This window comes from Eulemur rufifrons, chromosome 27 (assembly GCF_041146395.1).
Source record: "Eulemur rufifrons isolate Redbay chromosome 27, OSU_ERuf_1, whole genome shotgun sequence".
Classification (NCBI taxonomy): domain Eukaryota; kingdom Metazoa; phylum Chordata; class Mammalia; order Primates; family Lemuridae; genus Eulemur; species Eulemur rufifrons.
This window is the reverse complement of record NC_091009.1, coordinates 21,254,475-21,276,668: the sequence shown is the minus strand read 5'-3', so window position 1 is coordinate 21,276,668 and position 22,194 is coordinate 21,254,475. Positions and strand designations below refer to the sequence as shown.

The 22,194-nt window shown below is 34.2% G+C and overlaps 1 protein-coding gene across 3 annotated transcripts in view; it reads left to right on the top strand.

Moving 5' to 3' along the window:
* The window catches only part of KCTD3 (potassium channel tetramerization domain containing 3), a 51,735-nt gene that overhangs the window by 3,432 nt on the left and 26,109 nt on the right, over positions 1-22,194 (top strand). For all 3 annotated transcript variants that reach the window (XM_069459267.1, XM_069459269.1, XM_069459266.1), the window contains exons 2-10: positions 2,503-2,556; positions 2,800-2,845; positions 4,665-4,738; positions 7,020-7,078; positions 7,345-7,425; positions 8,364-8,504; positions 8,970-9,060; positions 12,994-13,184; positions 22,038-22,153. In XM_069459267.1, the coding sequence (XP_069315368.1) occupies positions 2,503-2,556; positions 2,800-2,845; positions 4,665-4,738; positions 7,020-7,078; positions 7,345-7,425; positions 8,364-8,504; positions 8,970-9,060; positions 12,994-13,184; positions 22,038-22,153 (853 nt within the window). The remainder of the gene's footprint in view (positions 1-2,502; positions 2,557-2,799; positions 2,846-4,664; positions 4,739-7,019; positions 7,079-7,344; positions 7,426-8,363; positions 8,505-8,969; positions 9,061-12,993; positions 13,185-22,037; positions 22,154-22,194) is intronic.

The window sequence follows — 22,194 nt, the reverse complement described above, 5'->3', positions numbered from 1 at the left end:
GGATGAGGGCCCAATCCCTTTGCCTAGAAATTCCATATTACCAAACCCACCCCAAAATGCTGATTGAAATTGATAGTATGACTTTAAGCAGACCTGTTTAATTCTCTAAGTAGCACGTAATTTGAATTATTTTGAAAACAATTTGCTGAATAAGCAGTGACCATGAAAGGTCACAAATTGTAAGCTATCCCGGTTTGGAATTAATTTGATGGCCTCCAAAACAAGTAAATCTTTGTTGCAGTGGATCCTTCAATCCTTCAGTTTACACCATTGCCTGGATTTGCTTTGATTTATTTGACCAAGTCAGTTTCCTGTGACTGATGGTAATCTTTTAATTTTTTCTTAAGAGTCTGCTAAGAAATACATTTAAGAATATGTACAGTGTTTTTTAGAATAAACTATTTGGCTCCTTTCTTAATCAGATTAATGGGCATAGGAATTGCTTAAGAACAAACAGACTGTCCATAATGTATGAAATTAGTTAGCAGTTCACGTCTATGTATTCTCTAAAGTACCCCTTACATTAGTGTACATATAAATATGTCTCTAATAAATGAATTATTTTACTGTCTTTCCTTTAGTAGTCAATGAGAGAATACTTTCCTTACAGATTGTAAGGTTGCAGGTAGGTGGGAGGAAGCAGAGATAATCTTTTGTGATTGGAAAGCATATCTTGATGATAGAACATTGCTGTTAGAGACCGAAAATAAAGCTGTAACAAGCACGTGATGGCACAGTGCATACACTTCCTGCTGCAGCACTGAGACTGGTACTTCTAAATGGGTTGTAAAGAGGGCAGTTTAGTGACATCTGTTTGTGGACACTAACTTACTCTGGAAATGCCCTGTTGTAACTATAAAAGGCCCACAGTTTGTGTAAAAGAACCACTGTCTTAGTTTTATACAAAACATTTCAGAGTATAGAATGTGGTTCTGGTTATCACAACTCAATTTCAGCATTTACTGAGTATGTGCCAAGTGCCAAGCACTATGCTTGTGGTTACATGTGTTCCTCCCCCCTTTAAGAAAATGTATGTATGTGTATATATTTACTGTTGTATGTAAAACACATTCCTGAACATGAGTTTGAAAGGTGAATGTACAGGCATTTAAGGGATAATCCATTGATCAAGAAATATAAAATATTATGAGTCATTGTTGCCTCAGGTGCTTGGGTAGACTTGGAAAGTTGAGAGATGAGTGGGACCTCAGCACTACTGTGTATAAGCCTTGATGATCACAGTTCTCAACCTGGCCTGCCATCCACTATTGTTTGATATCGCATTTGGAAATGGTATGCATTTTGAGGTTTGATATGCTAGAATGAGCAGAAAGTAAGCAATTTCCACTTTTCTGATAATTCCAGGCTGCTGATTGAGGTGGCGGCAGACAATAAATAGAGAGGTGATGCAGTATTTACCTGCACAGACTGGAGAACATCCCTAAGCCATTTTGGCTGAAACTTGCCTGTGTTTCCTTGTGATAGCTCATGGCAGCCAGTGCCACAATTCAATCACCTTGTTTAGTTTCAATATGAAAGATAAAAATAAGTTCTGAGATTTCATATAATGCCAGAAAATGAATGTGAAATGAACATAGAGCTCTGCTAGGCTCTTTTCTGTGTGAGGCAAGATTGTAGTTCAGTGTGATGTCTTAAAATGAAAATACTTAGACAAGGGCTACTGGATGAGTGTTATATGGCTTTCTTTGCCATATTATTAGTTCATGTCATTTATTGGTTTATTGTCCCAGTGTGTTATACTATACTTTGCTAAAGATTCCCCAGAATTGGTGTTAATAAGCGGACTTGATCAAATGGCAGTTTACCTACAAACAATTATTGCTGAGTGATTTTTGAATAAATGGATGCAACAGTTGCAAATAGCCGAAGACTACATATAAAGAAAGTGTTAAATGCATAATTTACAGTGAAATTGCTATGAACTTAAAAAGAGATAATATAGGAAAGAATATTTGGAAAAGCCATCACAAAGAACATAAAACCTGAGTGGTATCAAGAGAGATGGTTGGGACTTGGATTATTGGACATGAAGAAGGCAATCTAACTGAGATAAAGGTACCAAAATGATAGAGAGCATGAATTGTTTGGGGGATATTAAGAAGTACTGTTTTACTAGAAGGGGAAAACAAAGTTTATGTTGGAGAAATGAAATGGGACCTGAAGATAATTTTGAATGTTATGCTGAGAAGTTGAGAGTTGGTGTGATAGGCTAATTGTTGATTCTTCAGCAGATTAGCTTGTTGGAAAGTAGTGTTTTAGGAAGCATTATATGGTAGAGAATTGTTTGATTTTATTGAGAGCTCCTCAAATAATCTTAACTCTGAATTGAAAGTAGCAAAAATTATAAACATTAAAAGTAATGAACATATCGACATAGCTGTAACTATAAAACAGCTTATAAATCATTAGCATATTAAAACAAGTTAATATTGAAATTTTGAATCATGTTCTCATTTCTAATATCATAATTTTCAATTGCAGATTTAGTACCTCAAGACAAACTCTTATGTGGATTCCAGATTCTTTTTTTTCCAGGTATTTCATATAATTTTTCATATATTTTAAATACATTTGCTTATTAACCAAAGTATAATAATTTTCCATAGAAGTTAATATTTTTATTTTTTGAATAAAAAATGTTAACTCTTAGAATTTTTCTTTTGTCTTAGATGACTCCTTATCGTGGCCTTTGACATTTGATAAAGAATTAGGACATTTATTTATATTCACATTTTAAAAACTAACTGCTAACTCTAGATTATTGTTAATAACTTCTAGTTTGCTGAGTGGAAGAATTTCAACACTTCGAGATGAAACTGGTGCTGTGAGTATAATAATGCTGATATATGTTTCTAAATTAGATCAGTTAATATTTATAATGCTTGGTCCTAATATATAGTTACTCTAAGAAGATAGAAAAGTTAATATTTTAACCACTCAATGAAAGTGGCATAGTTTTATTTCTTGTCATATATAGTGTTTTTATAATTATAGAAAAGAGCCCTAAACAGGGACTACAATATAGCAATTTAAATATTCATGATTAGGGAGATTGTAGAATAACTTACATTGGTAATAGGGAAATCAGTAATTATGTTAATAATTAAAACTTTAAGTATTAAAGTAATTTGATACTAGAATGGTAAGAGGTTACAAATTAGTAAAGTCCTATGATTATTGATTTTGGAGAGTAACCTTATGGACTTATACAGCAGTGGTGCAGTGAGGGATGTAAAGTACTACAAAGTTTCAGTGTAAAAAATTGGTGTATGCACTTAGAGGCAACAGAGTGATCCGTGGTGTTTATTTACTGTGGTGAAATTTGCGGGTGAAATGAGGCAACAAAGCCAGATATGTCCTTGTGAGATCTTATCAGTAATAAGATCTCCATAAATTTGTGGTGTTTCTTCAGTTTTTGAGTGGCTCTAGTAAACACAAGAGCAAGAATTTATGAAGCTTAGAAGAACTTCATGGATTATTGTTACACAGTTGATAATAATATAAAGAGTTTCATTATTGGCTTCCATTTCCTTTTCTAATTGACTTACATAAGCTTTAAAAAGTGTTCAATTTTGTGATTAGACCTTTTGTAATTGATTCAAAATATAATGTTGGTATACATTCCTATAAAAAGTTATCAATTACGTATTTCACATTTTTAAGCGTTTTGTTTTCCCCTTGTGTATTGTGTGGCGCTGTATTTGTTATTTATTTATTTGAGACAGGGTCTTGCTCTGTCAGGCTGGAGTACAGAGGGGTGACCATAGCTCACTGCAGCCTTGAACTCCTAGGCTCTAAAGCAATCGTCCTGCCTCAGCCTCCTGAGTAGCTGGGACTGTAGGAGCACACCACCATACCTGGCTCATTCTTAAAATTTTTTTGTTGAGACAGGATCTTGCTATATTGCCCAGGCTGATCTCTAAATCTTGTCCTCAAATGATCATCCCTCTTTGGTCTCCCAGAGCTCTGGGATTATAGGCGTGAACCACTTCACCTAACCTGTATATGTTATTTCAAAAAAACTTTTTGTTGTTGTTGTTACCTCTACCCTACCCTCAAGGAAATTGAAATTAGTAAAAATGTAAATGTAAAAGTCTTAGGAGAATAATATTCTTTTCCAATTTTGACAGCAGTGGGCAGTATTTACTTTTCTTGATTAACCCTTTGTACATTATAAAAGTACATTGTTGTTTTAATGCTTCACATGTGAATCACAAATTCTATAAATCACAATCACTATAACCAGTAATTAATGATTTGACAATATAAGAAAGTACTGTTTATTCATAATACTTTCAAAGTATTTATTGAATTTTAGAATATTTCAGATAAAAATGTTTTCTCAGGTGTCACTTTTACCAAAGATAGCAATAAATAGAAATGAGAAAACTGACTTATTAGATAACATTTCCACTGTATATTAAAATATCAATTTAATAATAACTTTAGGGGGAGGAAAAACACTACCACATTAAATGCACAGTTATAACTGCATTCCGAATTTAGAAACATTAAGGTTTAAGAGTGGAATCAAGGAAAGATAGTATTTAAATAATTCAGTCTTCGTTCCTTGTTAGTGTTACAGATACTAAAGCTAGAAGTTTAATTTGTAATTTGAAAATAAAACAGTTCTTTATTTGCAGATATTTATTGATAGAGATCCGGCAGCATTTGCACCCATTTTAAATTTTCTTCGGACAAAAGAACTAGACTTAAGGTAAGAAATGAATTTTTTTCAAAGTAAGTTCTTACTGATAGGTATGTGTTTTTATATATTAAGAAAAAGTTTTTCTTTTCCTACGACTATTTTTGATTAAAAACTTTCTCAGACTTAAATTCTCACAGATACAAGCCACCATTATCTCTTCCTTCGGAGTACCCCAACAGCTTCCTAACCCATTTTCCCTGCCTTCGTTCCTGCATCCCTCTGGTTCATTTTTCCCGTTGCAACCAAAAATTATCTTCTAAAAATATAAATCTGATGAGGGTACTACTGTGCTTAAAACCTTTATTTAACATGTTATTGGACTAATAGTTAGGATTTTGGACTTGATCTTGTTTCTCTGTAATCTGGCCCCTGCTTAATTTCGCTTCAACACTTTCAACCCTTTTTGGTCTCAGCTTTAGCCTGACTTCTTCCAGTGATCTATGCTATCTACCTAGTGCAGGTATTCATAGTTTCCTATACTGTCATTACCACAGCATTTGTTACTCTTACTCCTTCCTTTTTTAGCAGTCTGTCTTTCATTAGACTTTAAATTCCCAAAGGGCCAGCACTGTGCTTGACTCAACGGGAATTCATTACATGATTTTTTTTTTGTGGACAAATGAATGACCATCTAAACTATTTCTTTAACTTTGCCATCTTGATTACAGTCTGGATTCCTATCAAGAAGCTCTAATTTGTATTTTATTGGTCTTTTATTTCATGTTATCCCAATAAACTTTCATTAAGGATCTATTAATATTTTTTTAGATGTAGTTTGAAAATCCAGTTGTTTATTTTAGCTGCTTTTTTATACTATATGACTTTTGGCTTGTATTTACTGGAAGGTAAGTTCTCGACAGCAAGATTTTTGTCTGGTTTGTTCCTTGCTGTTATGTTAAAACACTGCATGTAACATATATTTATTGAATAAATAAAAGAATTTGTTGGGGCTTTTTATATGTTTTTTTGGGTCAGGTTGGTTAAAGGCCGAGAAGTACATTGTTACATTATTAACTATTTCTTGAGTAACATTATTTTGACCCATCCCATTTGATTCAAGAAGCGTAAGCTTACTTCTAGTGTCCTTACAACTAATCCACAACCATTTCACCTGTGAAAGGCAGAATTAGTTTAAATATCTATTTACTGACCACTTTTCTTACAGATTACTGCCTTCTTTCACTTAAGGAGGTTTAGCAAATTTAAGTTCTCACAGTGATACCTTCTAAAAGAAGATGGGAAGAAATTAAAAAAAAAAACCAAAAAACCAAAAACCTGTGTTCTGATCCTGTTCATTGCATAAAATTCTTCTCTTGTCCTTATATCTTATTATAATTACCATATTTATTTGCCTATCCTCCCCAGGAGACTGGAGCTTCTCAACAGCTTTTGTGTATTTGTGTCCAGAGCCACCTTGTAATTGCTAGTACTGCTCTACTGTTAATAAAAACAATTTTGAAATAAAATAAGATAGTTTTAAGCATTCTTATATTAAACCAGTCATAACCGGTTTTATAAATAAAAACAATGTAATATTGCAATTGTGTGTGTTTATTAAGACCAGAGAATATTTTTAAAGTAAGAAGAAATTACAACTGAAACCTAAAATGAACCATTAGCATTGTAAACTCTGAAGCTTCTGTTCTTTTTATTTTCCAATTACTTAACTGTACTACTATGTAGTAGCGTCATCTTCATCTGGATAGCATAGCCCTTCCTAAAACTGTTTTTTTTTTTCCTATTTTCTTTATTCAGCAATATTTATTGTATGACTATTATAGATATTATATACACTATGCTAGGCACTGTGTGAGGTATACAAAAACAGATCAGAAGTAGATCATGTTGCAGGGAGCTCACAGTATGATTGAGGAAGTTAAAATATGTATAGAAATAATTGTGATAAGAAAGTAAAAGCATTTAATACCATAAATGAGAGGTTTCCACTCTATTATTTACCTTATCAGATACTTATAGATAATTTATTTGTACTGGCCTTATAGAGCCCTCATCTCTCAGTCATTTCATCTATGTTTGAATGGTTTTTAAGTAGGTAATAAAACATTTTTGTTCACATGAAGTTTTATTTAGACTTTTTTAAATGATTAAGACTTTTAAAATAAAGAATATTAGGAGAGAAGTGAAGTTTTAAAGCCTTATGACTTTGTACTAGTACTTTTCCTAGTACTAGGAGTACCTAATACCTGGTACTTTTTCCTTTTGCTTCAGATGATAATATAGGTTTCCATTATTAGAGAATTTACATCATTTTTTTTTTTTTTTCTTTTAGGGGAGTGAGTATTAATGTTCTCAGGCATGAAGCAGAATTTTATGGAATCACTCCATTAGGTATGTGGTCTTCTCTTAATATTTATTTTATGATTTGATCCTTTGTGTACTAAACTTGCCCAAAGGAAATGTGTTTTATATCATATCCTAGTTTTTGATGGAATAGTTCAGTGCTTAGTTTTTGTGGATTTTCATAGTAAAAAGATGTTGTCAACTCTGACATTTTCCTTTTCTTTCCTTATCCTTTTAACTAGAGAAAATAAAAATGGAGTACTGTTTTTCTGTTTGCATGTACTCTTGACAAGTTTGCTTTGAAATGTTTTTAGTAAGAAGGCTTCTCTTATGTGAAGAATTGGAGCGTTCATCTTGTGGCAGTGTCCTTTTTCATGGTTACTTGCCTCCACCAGGTATTTCTGCTTTATTTAGTCTTTTTAAAAATTCTTTGTCATTAAGCAAATATAAACTTTTTAAATAGAAAAAACTATTCTTTGGATATTGAGTTTCTTGCCTATAAACTAGAAATGGTAAGAACTTTAATTTTTGCAGAAATTAAGTCATACTATTTATTAAAGTAGGGGTTTGGCAAACTTTTTCTGTAAAGAGCCAAATAGGTTTTATGAGCCAGAAGATCTCTATGGCTCTGCCATACTAAACTCTGCCATGTACACTACAAAAACAAATGGATGTTCCTATGTCCATTGTAACTTTATTAACATAAATAGGCATTGGGCTGGATTTTGAATAGCCTATAGTTTGCTGACGCCTATGCTAGAACTCTAGTTGTTAAACTCCTTTTTGGAGAACTGGAGGAGCTCTGCAGAGATATGTCAGTGTCACCTTAGCCACACTTCAGTTAGTTGGAAAAGTCCGACCTTTATCTGTGTTACAGTGTGCTGCTTACCAAAACTTCATTTTTAAAAAAGATCCCCTGTCAAATAAAAGATGTTTGAAAGTATGGGGTAATTCAGTTCTAAAGCTGTTAAATTACTACATAGTACTTAACACATAGTAACTAACAAAAATGTAAAGACTGGCTGACAGATTGAATGAGTTAATGATCTATTGATTCAGTGACCTAGAGCTAGGTCAAAGTGGAGCATGATATGACAAATCTTAATCTTATTTATTATAAATAATTCGACAAATACCAGAAATCTGTTGAAAGAATTTTGTTGTATTTTTATTTTTTTATTGTAATTAAATTATTTGCAATAAATTGCTATATTGGAAGATGTACTTGAGCTGTAATGAAATTCACAGTTTATGTTTCTTGGTTACAATGTGATATTTTTAGTTTTTGGAAGGTGAACTTAGAAACAAATTTGTCATCTTCTCCCCTTTGTAGGTATTCCCAGTCGTAAAATAAACAACACAGCTAGATCTTCTGCTGATTCTAGGAATGGACTAAATTCTACAGAAGGTGAAGCCCGGGGAAATGGTACACAGCCTGTTCTCTCTGGAACTGGAGAAGAGACTGTTAGGCTAGGTAAGCAGTGTTACATACAGAGAAACAGAAAATTATGTATGTTAGTAGTTCTAGATGATACTAAGTAATTCCTTTTAAAGATGCAATTTTTTGCCCTATCTCTTTTTTATCCAGATTTATCTTGGAAAGTCACATTTAACGTGTAATTTTTATTTAAAATATTATATGATCTTCTGTTTACTCTGAATCTTTAGAACAGGGTTTGACAAACTTTATCTGTTAAGGGCCAGATAGTACATATCTTAGGCTTCGTGGTCCATGTGATCTCTGTTGGAGCAACTCAAGTTTGCCATTTTAGCATTAGCACGTGATTAAGGGATAATGCGTAAACAAATGAGCCTGGCTGTTTTCCAGCAAAACTATTAGCCAAAACAGGCAAAAGGCTGGAATTGACCTGTAGACCATGATTTGCCAACCCCTGTTTTAGAATGTAAAATATTTATTTTCTTTTTTTAAAATCAACAGGATTTCCTGTGGATCCACGAAAGGTGCTAATAGTAGCTGGCCATCACAACTGGATTGTAGCTGCATATGCCCATTTTGCTGTGTGTTACAGGTACTGTATAATATTAAATAATAGTGATTTGCTTTTTATTTTAGGGGGTAGTTTATTAATAATTGTGATTTTGTATTTTTAGATTGAAAAGCTGTTCTTTTAGTCATCAGTTTTTTCCCTACATATTTCACCCACTTCTGTAATACTTGATTAAGACTTAGTTTGCTTTTCATTTTCACAGCTAATTTGGTAAATATTACTGGTAGCCTTAGTATGTCTTAAATATTTCCCAGACAGTATGAACTGTGTTGTAGTTGAAATGTTATTCCTTCTTGCTTATATCTATCTTCTGAGTCTGTAGTATTAAATGAGTTCAGACAGGGTTATTAAAGTGAGTTCCATGATTTTCTGTTTCTAACGATACAGTCTTTTGTATTCTACAGCAGGGGAAGATAAGACCTACATTGATCATAGCTATCACGTTGTTGGGAGTGAGGTGCCAAAGCAGGAGAGTTGGGGACACAAGTAGCGTAGTTTAATATCTGTAATGTATGAGACTTCCATGGAAGTAGTTTGGTTTTACTCGTAATTCTTGCATTCTCAGAGACTGAAAAGGAATGAAGAGTAGTGTAAACTGGTGATTTTTTTTAAATTGGGAAAAGGGTAGGACTCTTGGTTCAAAATCACTATATGCAATGAGAAATGTTGACAGAGAATGGCTTAGAAGCAAGAAAATGGTTGGAATATATTAGCTTAGATTATGGTTCCATTTAACTGCTAAAAAATAAAAGATATATACATTTTTTGTCACTATTGAGTTTGGTTAAGAAAAAATAGCCACAGTAAGTTTAAAAATATTTAAAATATCTTCTAAAATTTACATGCACGTTTTAAAGAATTTCAGATGTATTAAAAAATCTTAATTTGTGAAAGATTTGCCATATCTGGTAAGAACCTTTTATGTCAGTATTCTCAGGTTTATATTTTCATTGTAGTAATGATTAGGTGTAGACTTTACATTTTGAGAGTGTTTTGTGGATTTTTAATTTTAATTATTAAATAACATGAAAATGATTTTTTGGATGATTTCTTCGGGGATGACTTTTAAATGAAACAAGACTAATTTGGTAAAGGAATTTTTTTTAGGAGTATTATTTTGAACTTACCATCTTATGGATCTAAATTGAGAAGAGTTTTAGACTTTTTTGTTTAAATATTATGTACATATTTTTATTGGTAAGGCATTCCAGAGGAGTTGTGAAATGATTATGAGTGATTGAAGTGTAACAGCAGAACTTACCTTTGGTGATTGCACAGCAGGGCTAAAGGTTGCTACTTGCCAGAGACACCCCAGTGGTACACAAAATTTTACTCACTGTGACAAATGCAAAAAGCATGATGCAATTACATTTTCCATTCTTTTTGTTTGCTTTTGACCATGATCTTTCTTTGCTTTCACTGAGTGTCAGTGATGTCAAAGCAGCACACTCATGCATAGTGAGGAAGGAAAAGAACTGAGGACATACTGGATTTCTTCAAATATAGTTAAATCATTTAACACACTGGCAATGAAAAAATTTCACAAGAATGAAAAATATTCAGACTATTTTAAAAGTATAATTTTTTCTACAAGTTGTTTTTCCTCATTTTTAAATCAGTAAGTTTTAAAAACTTTAAAGAAAGAGATTAGTGCACTGAATACCTATATGTTCTTCACCTGGATTCACTGATTTTCTATATTGTCAGGCTTTATTTTTGTGCCCCTTTTTCTTACTGAGTTTATGACAGTGTTACTTATATTTAAAAAAAAAAAGTAGTTATGTAAATTACTGCTCTGTTGGAGCTTATATTCCACTTCTAGATGTTTAATCCATGTGGAATTTACTTTTTGTATATAGTGGGAGATTTAAGAATTTATTTTATTTTCCCCTAAGTGGGCAATAATGTTCTGACAGTTGATTACATAAATCATCCTTTCTCACTAAATTTGAAATCTCCCTTTGTCTTGCCTTAGGTTTATGTAAATATTAATACTTGGATCTGTTTTTGAACTCATGTCCTTATATCATATTTGTTTATTCCCATACAATTGGAGGTATAGTATTTTTATAGGAAGTTTTAAACTCATAGTACATATCCTACTAGATTTCTTTGAGGTCTTAATGCAGAAAATAACTATATTCTTTGCACAGCTGTCTTAACGTAGAGTGTTGGTTCACTAGGCAGCAGTAAGGAGATGGAGCACTAAAATAATCAGAGCGCATTTTTCCTTGTTTTACATATTTTAAATCTTGTATTACTTTTATGGAAAATTATAGAACAAATATGTTTTTTCTTTGTGCTTAATTTAAAAACCAAAGTAAATTTATATATTTTAAATTCTGTAATTGTTATGTTCACTCTTAATAGTCTCTTCTGGTTCTTTAACCCTTTTTTGGCATCTCTTTATTTTATAATGCCCTAATTGCTGTAGAGAAAAACAACTTAGAAGTATGATCTCTGTAAAAGATGAGATTACACATAGTTTTATTATTTTTGTATTCCTGAATTAATGATCACAAGATCACATCATTCACCTCAGTGAATCACTTCAACATCACTGAACACTATCGTGAACCTACTAGCATATGTCTGCATCCACAGAGCAGCACGTTGTCATTATTCTTGAAGTGCTGGCAATCCCTGTTTTGTGCCAAGTCTGACAGTCCCTAAAAGCATCTACATTTCATTTTTCAGTGTTGTCAAATTTTAGAGTTTATTGGATAATTATTTCCATTTGTTTCTCTTAACACACGAATCCCATCTGGTGGCTGAAGAGGGTAATTACAGACCTTACAGTGCTTAGAAAAAATTGATATATTTTTCTTTGTATTGCTGTCTGTATTGCTTTGAAGTTTAGGGAAATCATTAATTATTAAAATTATTAAGAAGGCTGAATTGTCTGTTTTTATGAATTATAGTTGTATCACCTTAGCATACATATTTTAATGTAAATGAAGCTTATGTGTTTTCATTTAGGTCCTTAGGTGACCATCATTTATGAATACTGAAGTTTGATTTTTGCAATGTGTCCAGTAGTTTGTAAAGGAACACTTTTTTTCCTTCATATTCTATTCTCTTTAAGTAGGACAAAGAGAAGCTATACAATTTTGTTTGCGTTATTTAGTTTAAAATGTTTTATAATTCATCTCATTTGTTATCATGATTACACAACTGTTTAGGTTCTAAATGTATGAAGGTTTGCTGCATAATCACATAGAAAATGTCTTAAAGACAAATTCAGATAGGGCGGAAAAAATTGTTGATTGACAGGTATTTATCAGAGAAATTCAATATTAAAGAATACATTAGCTTTTACACATGGATAATCAATAGTCCCATAAAGTTTTGCACTTAGACCTTTAAAAACCAAAGTCCTCAGAGAAGGATTTTCAAAGCATCACTCTTCATTTGTATCAACGTTCTGAGTTACTAGAGTGCATATGGTACACTCCCTTATCTTAGCTTTCTTGGATAGACATCAACCTAAGTGCAAAAAATAATACATTCAGTGTATGTCATTTCATTTAGTAATAACTGAAAAACTAATTAATAACTGAAAGAAATAATTCTAAAATTCTGATTTTTGTTGACTATTCTTACCCATAGAAAATGACAGTAGCACTTTTTTGTGGAGAAATGTGAAAGATAAAACCATCTTCCATGTTTTTTTTATGTTTTTAAAGTTTCTTAAAATTTGGAGAATTTTCCTAAATTATTCTTTGGCGAAATAAAGAACTCTAATCTCTTTTTAAGTGGTTATATGTTCTATGTATGTAAATATAAGATACCTCAAGGATAATATTCTAGCTTTGTAGATGATATATATCAACATTTTATATTTAATAGATAGAAAAGTGGGTGGATACCTGTGGTTACTTTTTTTGGGTACATTGATTTGTATTTGTGTGCTTAATTGCTGCTGAGTCTACCATATACGTCTGTTCTCAACAGAATCAAAGAATCTTCAGGATGGCAACAAGTGTTTACAAGCCCCTATTTGGATTGGACTATTGAACGAGTAGCTTTAAATGCAAAAGTGGTCGGAGGTCCACATGGAGACAAAGACAAGATGGTTGCCGTGGCCTCGGAGAGCAGTATCATCTTGTGGAGTATTCAGGATGGAGGCAGTGGAAGTGAAATTGGTAGGATGCATCTTGTTTATGTTGCATTTTGCTGGTATATACAATGTTTTGAAGTTTATAAAAGAGATTGACCTTTAAATATGAAAACTAACCTGGCTTATTCATTAGTTAGCTAGAGTTGCCATACCTTTTCTCCAGGGTCCAGTAATAATAACTACTCAATGTGAGAGCAATGATCGGAAAATGAGGGGGCAAATGGATGTTTTAGAAAAGAGAGAAGTTTCTTTTCATCATCCATTTGCTCCATCTAAAACCTGGCTGGTCTGGAAGAATGTTGCTTTTCCTTAATCCCACTCAGCAGTGGCTGTTTTTCTCTCTACCCCTCTTTACTCCCCTTTTGCTCCTCATTGCTGCTGCTTCTAGACCAGAAATAGTCAAACTTTTTGGTCTTAGACCCTTAATGCTCTTAAAGAGTTATTCAGGACCAGGAAGAGTCTTTATGTAGGTTACTATCTATCAATATTTACCATATTAGAAATTAACACTGAAATTGTATAAATATTTATTAAAATAACTGTAATCATTTCATGCTAGCATAACATTTTTAATGAAAAATAACTATTTTACAAAAAATTTGTGAGAAGAGTAGCATTGGTTTACAGTTTTGTAAACCTCTTTAATGTCCTTTTGAATTCTAATATCTATTTCTGCATTTATGCTGCTGTGATACATTTTGATTGAGCTATATGAAGAAAATTTGATCTCACACAGATATGTAGTTGGAAAAAACACGTTTTTATAGTCGTCTCAGGTAATTGTGAATATTCTTTGATACTGTATCAAAATTCTGAAATCATATCTGAACTTTTCATACTCTGTTAAATTAAAATCTGTTGCTCTATTTTATACTTTGAATGGATCTTTTATCTATTCTTTTTAATATCATGCATTGGTCATTTGGAAAGTCTTGGTTTACTGAGTTATGTAGATCTTCCAAATGTTGATACATATCATTGTATAATATGAAAAAAATTACATTTATTAGTATCATTACCGATCATGTATCTGAACTCTATGGGTTAGGAAGTTGTACTCGCTATGACAGATAGAGTTTCCCAAAGTGCTAATTTTCACTTGAAACTTTGACTTTTTAACATTGGCAACAAATAGCATTAGTTGCTTTCCTTGAAATAATAGCCTCGCTTTGTTTATTTTTGAGGAAAGTGCTGCCACACACCCACATCTAAATAAGTATAGTTTTTTTGTTATCATTTCAAATAAAAATAATATTCAGTGAACAGAGCAGCTAGTGGAGCTCTCAAGTCCAACATATGTGAAGATGCTTTTCCTTGACACAGCCATAGTACTTAGTCATATAGAATATTAAGAATATAGATACTCAAAATTAATATTTAGTCAATACAATTTTTTTAGGAGACAGGGTCTCACTCTGTTGCTCATATTGGAGTACAGTGGCATGATCATAGCTCACAGCAGCCTCAAACTCCTGGGCTCAAGTGATCCTCCTGCCTCAGCCTTCCGAGGAGCTGGTACTACAGCATGTGCCACTGTGCCCAGCTAATTTAAACATTTTTTTTTTATAGAGATGGGGTCTTTAGGTTATGTTGCCCAGGCTGGTCTCGAACTCTTGGCCTCAAGCGATTCTCCTGCCTTGGCCTCCCGGAGTGCTGGGGTTACAGGTGCGCCCAGGTTAATACAAACTTGTACTGCTTCATCAAGGATGTTCTTAAAAGTTAAACTGCCCTTGTTCTCTTTTCCTGATAGTATGTAGCAAAGAAGGGTTTAATGACCACTAAGTTCTGTGCCATTGCCTTGATACACGCTGAGGTACCTGCTGTTTTTACCCAACATTGCTTTGCATCATCAGTGCAAATGTCAACACAGATGTTCTAGAATAAGCCATGAGATTCATAAAAGTTTTCAACATTTTGAATGTTTTAGCACTCCTTGTGTTTGTGTCCAAGCAGTCCCATAAAAGACGTTTAATGATTAGTTGGTGCTGACACTGAATGAATACAGGTAAAACACCATGTCCAGCCACATCTGTATAGTCATCTGTTTGCAAGACAGAAGTACAATTCTGCAGACAAGATGTTGATTCTTTGCCAAATCTTTAATTTGAAGAGTTAGTATATCATTGAAAAGTGGCAGTACTGTGATTTCTGTGACTGACGTTTTGTGTAGCAGGCATTCACACTGTCATTTGTTCATGTTACTAGTCTCCCTACAATTGGGTGCACTTCCCTTTTTTATATGGCTTGGAATCTGTCATTATAATCATTCTCTAGTGTAGACTCTCAATATTTTTGCATATCTTCCTTTGCCCTACTTACCTAGAGAAACTCCAACCTTGGCTAACCTCCACCTTTCCATCTGTATGGCTAAATATGGCTGGGAAAAAGGAATACACACTCAAAAAACAATACTTAGCCTCCATTTATGACCTGTATTCTTAAGTGGGCCTTTTAAATCTACCCAGCAATCCTACTATATAATCCTTGTCAGTTCCCTCTGTCATTGTTCTGGATTACTACTTCATACTTTTTTATTTCTCCCTAAACTTCCAACACCTTCTCTCTCATTCTCATTGAGAAGGTAAAGAAGATCAGAAGAGATTTTTCGTAAGTTCCTGTCATCACATCTGTCCATCTGTATATCGGTGCTCATATTCTCTTATCCTGTTCGTTACTGTGATTAAGTTGTCTCTGCTCTTATCTAGGGCCAAATTCTCTAATTTAAACTCGATCCTATTTAGATCCTATTTTCTGTCACCTTCTCAGGGACATTGCTCCAGTAGTTATTCCCCCTCTTTCCTGCATTATCAAAATTTCCCTCTTCGTTAGATCATTTTCAGCAGCTTTCAGTAATGCTGTATTTCTGTCTTAAAACAAAAACTACCCTCCATTCTCTTCTAGTGTGCTCCATTTTTTTTGCTTCTCTGCTTTTTATTTTTATTTTATTTTTTTTAAAGAGATGGGGTCTCACTCTGTTGCTCAGGCTGAAGTGCAGTGGTGGTATCATAGCTCACTGCAGCCTCTAACTCCTGAGCTCAAGAGATCCTCCTAGCTCAGCCTTCCAAGTACCTGGGACTACAGGCACGCACCATCATTCCCAGCTAATTTTTTAATTTTTTGTAGAGATCGGGTCTCACTATGTTGGTCTCAAACTCCTGGCCTCAAGCGATCCTCTCACCTTGGCCTCCCAGAATACTGGGGTTAGAGGCATGAGCCACTGCTCCTGGCCTTTTTCGCTTCTCTTAAAACAAGAGTGCCTCAATCCATTTAATCTATAACAAAATATAGGCTGTGGGAGTTTATGAACAACAGAAATTTATGTCTCACAGTTCTGGAGTTTGGGAAGTCCAAGATCAAGACACTGGTAAAGAAAAAGTAGTTACCTCATCTTACCATTTCTGTTCTGTTCTCTCTTGAACTTGCTTAGTTGTGCTTTTCCCCCCAACCACTACTGTTGTTAGTGTTGTGCATGATCTCCACTCTGCTAAATTCCATATTCAATTCCTAGTCTTTATCCTACTAGAGCTGACCTCTGATATATTTAATATCGTTTGATTACTCCTTTCCCTTTGAACACTTTCTTCTTTTGACTTCCAGGACACCTTATTGTACTGATTTTCATCCTAGCTCTCTGTTTCTTCTTAGTTCCTTTTGGTATTTCGTCCTCATTTGCCTGACTTTTAAAAATACTGGAGTTGCCTCAGGGCTCAGTCCTTGGACTCCATCTTTCCTCTATATTTATTCTATCAGTGATCTCATATATGCTAATGGCTTTTTGAATGTTTTCTGTGTGCTATTGAGTTGCATGTTTACATATCTAATCTGGACCCTTCTTCTGAACTCCCGAATCACATATTTGTGTCAGGGGTCTGCAGGACCTCCCCTAGGTTCAGTGATTTGCTACGAGGACTCACAGGACTCAGCACATAGAGGTACTTAGAGCTATGATTTATTACAAGGAAACCATACAAAACAAGATCAGCAAAAGAAAAGATGCATGGGTCGAAGTCTAGAGAAAAACAGGATCAAACTTCTGAGAGTTTTCTTCTAGTTGAGTCTCACAGGATGTGTTTAATTCCTTCAGCAACAAATTGTGACAATACTTGTGAAATGTCTACCGGCAAAGCTCATTAGAAATTTGGTTTTCAAAGTTATTACTACAGGCTAGTCATGTAGGCACCCTCTGCCTACCAGGATTCCAGATTCCCAGAGGGAAAGCAAGTATTCAACACAAACCACATTGTTTATACAATTTATTTAGGCTTTTTGTCACTATAGATTAGATTTCCTTTGCCTGGAATTTCATGAGTGGAATTGTATCATATGTATTCTTTTATGTATGGCCTCTTTTATTCAACATTATGCTTTTGAGATTCATCCATGTTGTTGCATGTATTAGTGGTATATTCCTTTTTATTGCTTAGTAGTATTCATTGAATCAATATGCCAGAATTTGTTTATCCATTAACTTGTTGATGGACATTGGTTTATTTCCAATTTGGAGATTTTATGAATAAAGTTGCAGTTAACATTCAAGTAGAAGTCTTTCTGTGGACATGTTTTTTTAAAGTAAATACCTAGGAGAGGAATTTTCTGAGTCATATGGAAAGTGTGTGTTTAGGTTATGAGAAACTGCCAGTCTGTTTTCCAAAGTGGTTGTACCTTTTTACATTTTTGCTAGCAATGTATGAGAGTTCCAGTTGTTCCATATTCTTACCACCACTTTGTATTGTCTTTTTATTTTGAGCCATTCTTGTAGATTTTTATAGTGTGATGATTTTAATGGTGATTTACCTGATGACTAATGATATTGAGTATCTTTTCATGTGCTTAATGACCATTTGCATATTTTCTTTAGAGAAATGTCTATTTAAATCATTTGCCCCCCTTTTTTATGAGGTTGTTATCCTATTATTGATTTGTAAGTATTCTTTATATATTCTAGATTATTGTTTCACAGCCAGTGCTAATGTTGTCCACCAGGGGACATTTGGGAATGTCTAGAGACATTTTTGGTTGACACACCGAGGAAGGCCTGCACCTGCCCACCCTCCCTTTTCCTATATTCATCTGTACCTCCCTCCCCGTTTTGAGACTGTTATGTGTTAGACCACTTCATATTGGCCTAGGGGTCACCGAAGCCCTGGGTTTTTATTTCAGTTTCTTTTTTCTCCATTTTTCAGTTCAGATAAATTTTATTGGTCTACCTTTAATGGCTTTTACCCTTTTTCTGCAGTTTTCAATCTGCAGTTAAACCTATGTAGTGAATTTTCGTTTGAAATGTTGGGCTTTTCAGCTGTAGAATTGCCTTTGGATCCATTTTATAGTTTGTTTTCTCTGCTGAGATTTCTTGTGTTTGTTCTTTATGTCCACATTTTATTATTCCTAATAGCTGTTTAATTTATTAAAGTTTTTGTCTGCTAATTCAATGTCTGGGTCATCTCACGTGTTTATTTTGGATCACATTTTCCTACTTCTTCACATGTCTAGAAAGTTTAATTGTATGCTGGGTATGTGTGTGATACATTACATAGGTAGTGTGGATTACGTTACCTTCCTAAAAAGTTGTGAGTTTAGTTCTGGAGGGCAATTAAATTACTGAAGGATCTTTTTGGTCCTGTTAGGCTTGTTAGTTTTTATGCTTTGTTAGGGGTAGGTAGCCTCTTCCAGCTTTATTTTTAAATTTAGCATGGCTCCTTTTCAAGGATGTGGTCCTTATTCCTAAAATGTTGCCTTTCTGGAGTCTTAACTGAAGGCCTGAAGTGCTCAGCAAGGGCTTTCCACTTGGTTTGAGCTGGAACTACCCCATTTACCCACATAAGACCTCTGGTATCTCTTGTTAGCTCTCGGTCCTATAGCAGCCTTTCTGCCTTGGAGATTCCTACCCTGCCCAGGTGTAGTTTGGCCTTAGCCAAGGCTTCTTACAAAGATAGACCCCTATGCAAGTTTTGTGACAACCCCCTCCATCCCACCGCCATCCCCGCTCTGGCATAATTCTCTTTCTTGCACCTTACCTACAAATCCTAGCCTCAAGTTCTCTGTCTGCTCAGTTCAGGGAAATGATTAGTCTTTATGTGAGTTTCATCTCCCTGTGCTGTGACAGAAAGTACCCTTAAACAGAAAGCCAGGGTGAATGTTGGCCTTATCACTGTTTCCCAGCTCTCAAGTCCTCTGCTGCCTATTGTCCAATACATTAAAACATTGCCTCCTGTATTTTGTTCCTTTTTTTTTGTTTTAAAGTGGGGAATAATCTGATACCATTTATTCCATCATGGTTGGCAGCAGAAGTCCTCCCTGACAACTTTAGAAAAAAAAATTTAAGATTTTTGAAATTCTAATGCACCAGTAATTATACAGAAAGGAAATCAGTTGTGATTTTTTTTTTCCTTTTTCAAGTTGCTATTTGTAACATACCAATAAGTGAAGGAGATTTTATTCCTTACTTTGTTTACGTGATAGCTAGCTAATGTGATAGGTAGCTGTGTTATGAGATGGTACAATAGTAATTTGTTCACTCCCATTTGTTGTTACAAATGTTCTTCAGAACTTGACAATACCATCCAAAGAAAATAGTTGGGGCTAGTGTATCCATGATAGAGCTCTCCCAGAGGCTGAACTCCCTTCATTATAACGTACATAAGACATGGTTACTAATTGCTGCTATAAGCCATTTTTTACCGTGAGAGGGCCCCCTAAGACAGGAACTTGTCATTACTTATATTGTTGCCTTCCCTGTGGATAGTGGTCAGGATTGTTGAGCCTAAGCAGGAGTGGCACTTTAAACCATTCAGAATGTCTTTCTTGATTTCCCAGACCCTTATCCCTCTCTAGAGTAATCATTGTTAGTTGATTTTCCTGTTTTCATTTCTGCCTTTCATGTAGCCCATAATACTGAATATAGTTGGCTTCACATGTTCTCTAAAATTGTCATCAAAATTAAAGTAACATTATGTAAGAATCTCTAAAATTATACACAGTAAAATGGAGACTTTCTGCTTTGAAATGGCAGGTTTATTTCTTAATTCTGGGCAAAGGGCTCAGCTTTTTTTGTATGTTGTGTTTTATTTTGCTCTGGCTTTTTTGTTGACAGGTTGCGCTGAGATGGTGTATGTCGTGTGCGTTTATATAAATATGTATTTGTACATATAATTAAAACATACACATAGAAGACATTTCTAACAATACTTACCAGGTCTTTTGTTTCTGATTCCTTTTGTCCAGTATATATCATTTCTCTTCCTGCTACATGCCTGACTTTTTCAAGATTGGTTAAAAATTTTCAAGGTGGTGTTTATTGTCACTAGAGTTGTATAAAGTACAGTTCTGAACAATAGGAATAACTAGCACTGTTCTAAGGTCAAAGAAATCAGTAATCTTTTCTGGCTTATGCTTTTAAAGCACATTATAATTGCATTTAATTGGTTTGTTTTTCCCATGAGTTCGTCAAGGTCTTATGCATCTTTATTTTTCTTCGCTAAATGCTGAGAAAATTGTTCATATTGGCATAGGTACTTTTTTGTTTGTTTTTACAGATACTTTAAAAAAATAAACTGATACTTAAAACAGGTAAAGGTCTGTATAAAACAATATTTTATAGGTAAGGCTTATTTTTCAGCATTAGATAAAAAGATATGTCCTATAAGATGTTTTTCAAATAATTAAGATAATACTACTTAAGTGCCAAAATTGGAGTATGACATTTTCAGACTGAAAGTGATTATTGATTGAGGCATTTAGCTTAGACCCCATTTTGTAGTTAAGTAAGAACCAAAAAGGTGGCAAAGAAATGTACCCTCAGAGCCAGGATTCCGATCCAGATTCTCCTGACTCCTGGTGCAGTACTCTGCTAAAGAGAGACAACTATAGAGGGCCATAAATGCCAGACCAAGGTGAGCCTAGCGTTCTCTGTTTAGGCATTCTTGGGTCTTTTGCTGTATTAATGTGGGATATTCGCTCCTTATGTCCTTTGTCACCTACACTTCCTTTTTCATCTTCTCAGATTCCCCATTTCCAACCCCCTAACTTGATGAATTCTTATTAACCTTTTTAAAAACCCAACTCACATGTCTTCTTTTCTAAGATACATTCTCAAACCCTTTTATCTACCCCCTTCACTCCTCTGGATATTACTGTACCCTGTACATCCTTCTGTTACTGTACCATATTATAATTGGCTGCAGTTTTTTCTCTACAAAGCTGTAAATTCTTAGTAACATCTTCTCATGTTTTTTAATTTCAAGGCCTAATGTAGTGTCTTTTGGATTGACTAAGTTGAGATCCCAATGCTAGGAAACACAGGGTTTAAAGTAAGCTCTCAGTAAAAGGCCTGAATGTATATTTTGAGTTGAGTGTAACTTCTTGCTGCTTCCTCCCCTCCCCCATTTTTCTTATTTCAAGATTTTTAGACACATTCTAGATAGTTGACGTTGCCAATTCTGTGTCTTCACATCAGTAGTTCGGAAATACTGGGTCCATGAGCAAGCTGCATCTAATTCTCCTATGGATTTTATAAAAATACAGTGGGTTTTCCGATTTAGTGGGCCTGGTGTGGATCCCAGGATCCTTTTTTGTTTTATTTACATTAAATCTACTAGATTATTTTGATGATCCATTAAGATTAGGAAAAACATCTTCAGATAACAAGGTGTTACATCAGTGTGAGATTGCTGGGGGCAGACGCTTCTTTGCTTTGGGAGTTCTGTCCTCTGCTTAAGAGTTTGAGTTTCTTATTTCTGGTACCCAATGAGTGTAGCACATATAATTTGTACTGATGAGAATAGGTTTAAATTAGTCACCTTTAAGATGTTTTTAATGCAGGTTTTGATTGATTCTAAAGATGGTGACCAATTAACCTCTTTATTTTTTATTGTCATTTAAGGAGTGTTCAGCCTTGGTGTTTCTGTAGATGCTCTCTTCTTTATTGGTAACCAGTTGGTGGCCACAAGTCACACAGGGAAAGTGGGAGTGTGGAATGCTGTCACTCAGCACTGGCAGGTTAGTTTTAACTAAAGCATAATACAGAAGTGGAAATATTT